Raw genomic sequence first — 2,515 nt, 5'->3', positions numbered from 1 at the left:
TTTACACGGAACGAATTAAGGGAATCAAGTGCGAAGAATTCTTGCGACTGAAGCAGAAAGGAGAAACTGTTCAGGTCTACTATGACCAGTACGTGGAGTTAATGAGGTTTGCGCAGGATATTGTGCCGGACGAGGCAAGCAAAGCAAGAAGATTTAGTTTGAGGACTGGATTGGGACGTGAGAAGGGCAATCGCACCATTCATGTGCTCCACTCTCAAGGAGGCATATAATCGGGCATCGGATCAGTACCAAGTGTACCTGGATCAACAGGAAGTTTACGGCAGGAACAAGAGAAAAACTGATGATAAACAGAGGAGATTCAAGGTGGATGATCGGAAGTCTAACCAAGGGAAATTTCAACCAAAGCAAGGAGAGAAGAGAGGAGGAACAGACCAAGGAAAACAGTCTACTTGCAGCAGATGTGGAAAGAGCCATCCTGGAGAAAATTGTCAAGGGGTGAGAATAAGATGTTACAAGTGTGGCCTTTTAGGACACAAATTCTATGAGTGCCAAACCAGGGTAGAAAACCTCCGGAACTCCTCGCAGAATACCAGGCAAGGAGGAGGATTCAGTGGGAGCAACGGCCGGAAACCTGCGGAATCCGGAAACAAGGGGGTTAATTCTCCACAAGTGAACCGGGGGAGGCCAACGAACGCTGCCACAGGTCCGAACGACAAAGGGAAGTCGCCGATGGGAGAAAGCAGCACAGGGAACCAAGGCCGAATCCACGTCGTCAATAGCACTCAGGCTCAGGCTGGCGACGTCGTAACCGGTACATTTCTTATAAACTCAATGCTTGGTTCAATATTATTGGATATGAGAGCTACCAATTCCTTTATATCATCTACGTTTGCGGATAGATTGAAATTATGGCCTACTAGCAAGTTAGACTTAAATGTGAGAACTGCCTCGGGGATTGTGGTAGCCTGTAAGGATGGATATGACAACATTTCGATAGAAATTGCGGGATTCAATTGTCCCGGAAATCTTATTCGTTTTGAGCTAGAGGGCATCGATGTGGTACTCGGGATGGACTGGTTGGATATGTATAAGGCTCAAATTGTTTGTAATGAGCGAAAGGTTGTCCTGCGAGGACCGAATGGGAAGAGAATATCCGACCGAGGGATTGAGAGGCAACCCGAGCCCAAGTCGATAACAATGCAGAAGTTGAGGAAGTACGCGCACCAGGGGTGTGAAGTGTACCTCTGCTTGGTGCAGGATGCTGAGATGGAAGAACTTGAGATCAATCAAATCCCAGTAGTGCGTGAATTTCCCGACGTGTTTCCAGAGGATCTCACGGAAATGCCGCCGGAGAGGGAAGTGGAATTCACTATTGATCTCGCACCAGGAACCGCGCCAATCTCAAAAGCGCCTTATCGAATGGCACCAAAAGAGATGGAAGAATTGAAGGCTCAATTGACAGAGTTATTGGAAAAGGGATTCATCAGACCAAGTGTGTCACCTTGGGGCGTACCGGTACTGTTTTTAAAGAAGAAGGATGGGAGTCTGAGACTGTGTATCGATTATAGAGAACTCAATCGGGTCACAGTGAAGAACAGGTACCCATTGCCCAGGATCGACGATCTGTTCGATCAATTGAAGGGAGCTGGAGTATTTTCAAAGATTGATTTACGGTCAGGGTATCACCAAGTGCGAGTCGTGGAGCAGGATATTCCCAAAACAACATTCCGGACTAGATATGGGCACTACGAATTTGCCGTCATGCCGTTCGGAGTGACAAATGCACCAGGAACTTTCATGGACTTGATGAACAGGATTTTCCTTCCATATCTAGATAAGTTCATCGTTGTCTTTATAGACGATATCTTGGTTTACTCAAAGACACCAGAGTAGCATGAAGAACATCTTAGGACAGTATTGCAAATGATGAGGGAAAAAAAACTTTTTGCGAAACTGTCTAAGTGCGAATTTTGGAGGGAGGAAGTAGCATTTCTTGGTCACATAATAGCAGTGGACCCAACTAAGATAAAAGCTGTAATGGAATGGGAAGCACCCAAATCGGTCACAGAGGTCCGAAGTTTCTTAGGATTGGCGGGCTATTACCGAAGATTTGTCTAGGATTTCTCGAAGATAGTAAGACCATTGACAAATCTGCTCAAAAAGACTACCAGGTACCGTTGGAGTGAAGAGTGTGAGCATGCGTTCCAGGAACTCAAGAAGAAGTTAACAACTGCCCCAGTATTAACCTTACCTGTCGGAACGGAAGGCTATGAACTATACACAGATGCGTCTCACAAAGGACTGGGATGTGTCTTGATGCAACATGGAAGGGTAATAGCTTATGCATCTCGTCAATTGAAACCACATGAAGCTAACTACCCAACCCATGATCTGGAACTAGCAGCTGTGGTGTTTGCTCTCAAAATCTGGCGACACTACCTCTATGGAGTTACTTGCAAGATCTTTACGGATCATAAGAGTTTGAAGTACATCTTCACTCAGAGAGATCTCAATGTGAGGCAAAGAAGATGGCTGGAGTTGATCAAGGATTATG

The 2,515-nt window shown here is 45.8% G+C and overlaps 1 protein-coding gene across 1 annotated transcript; it reads left to right on the top strand.

Moving 5' to 3' along the window:
- The first annotated feature begins 201 nt into the window (after window positions 1–201).
- On the top strand, window positions 202–1,854 carry LOC116029624. The gene is made up of 2 exons (XM_031271671.1): window positions 202–1,453; window positions 1,796–1,854. Exons 1-2 carry the CDS (start codon window positions 202–204, stop codon window positions 1,852–1,854), a joined length of 1,311 nt encoding a protein of 436 aa, XP_031127531.1.
- Window positions 1,855–2,515: the final 661 nt, after the last annotated feature.

This window comes from Ipomoea triloba, chromosome 9, assembly GCF_003576645.1.
Source record: "Ipomoea triloba cultivar NCNSP0323 chromosome 9, ASM357664v1".
Classification (NCBI taxonomy): Eukaryota; Viridiplantae; Streptophyta; class Magnoliopsida; order Solanales; family Convolvulaceae; genus Ipomoea; species Ipomoea triloba.
This window is presented reverse-complemented; position numbering and strand designations above follow the sequence as displayed.

Coding starts and splice junctions, on each gene's coding strand:
- LOC116029624 (XM_031271671.1), top strand. CDS start 202: ATGTGCTCCACTCTCAAGGAGGCATATAATCGGGCATCGGATCAGTAC. Junction 1,454..1,795: donor AAAGGGATTCATCAGACCAA/GTGTGTCACCTT, acceptor TTCCATATCTAG/ATAAGTTCATCGTTGTCTTT.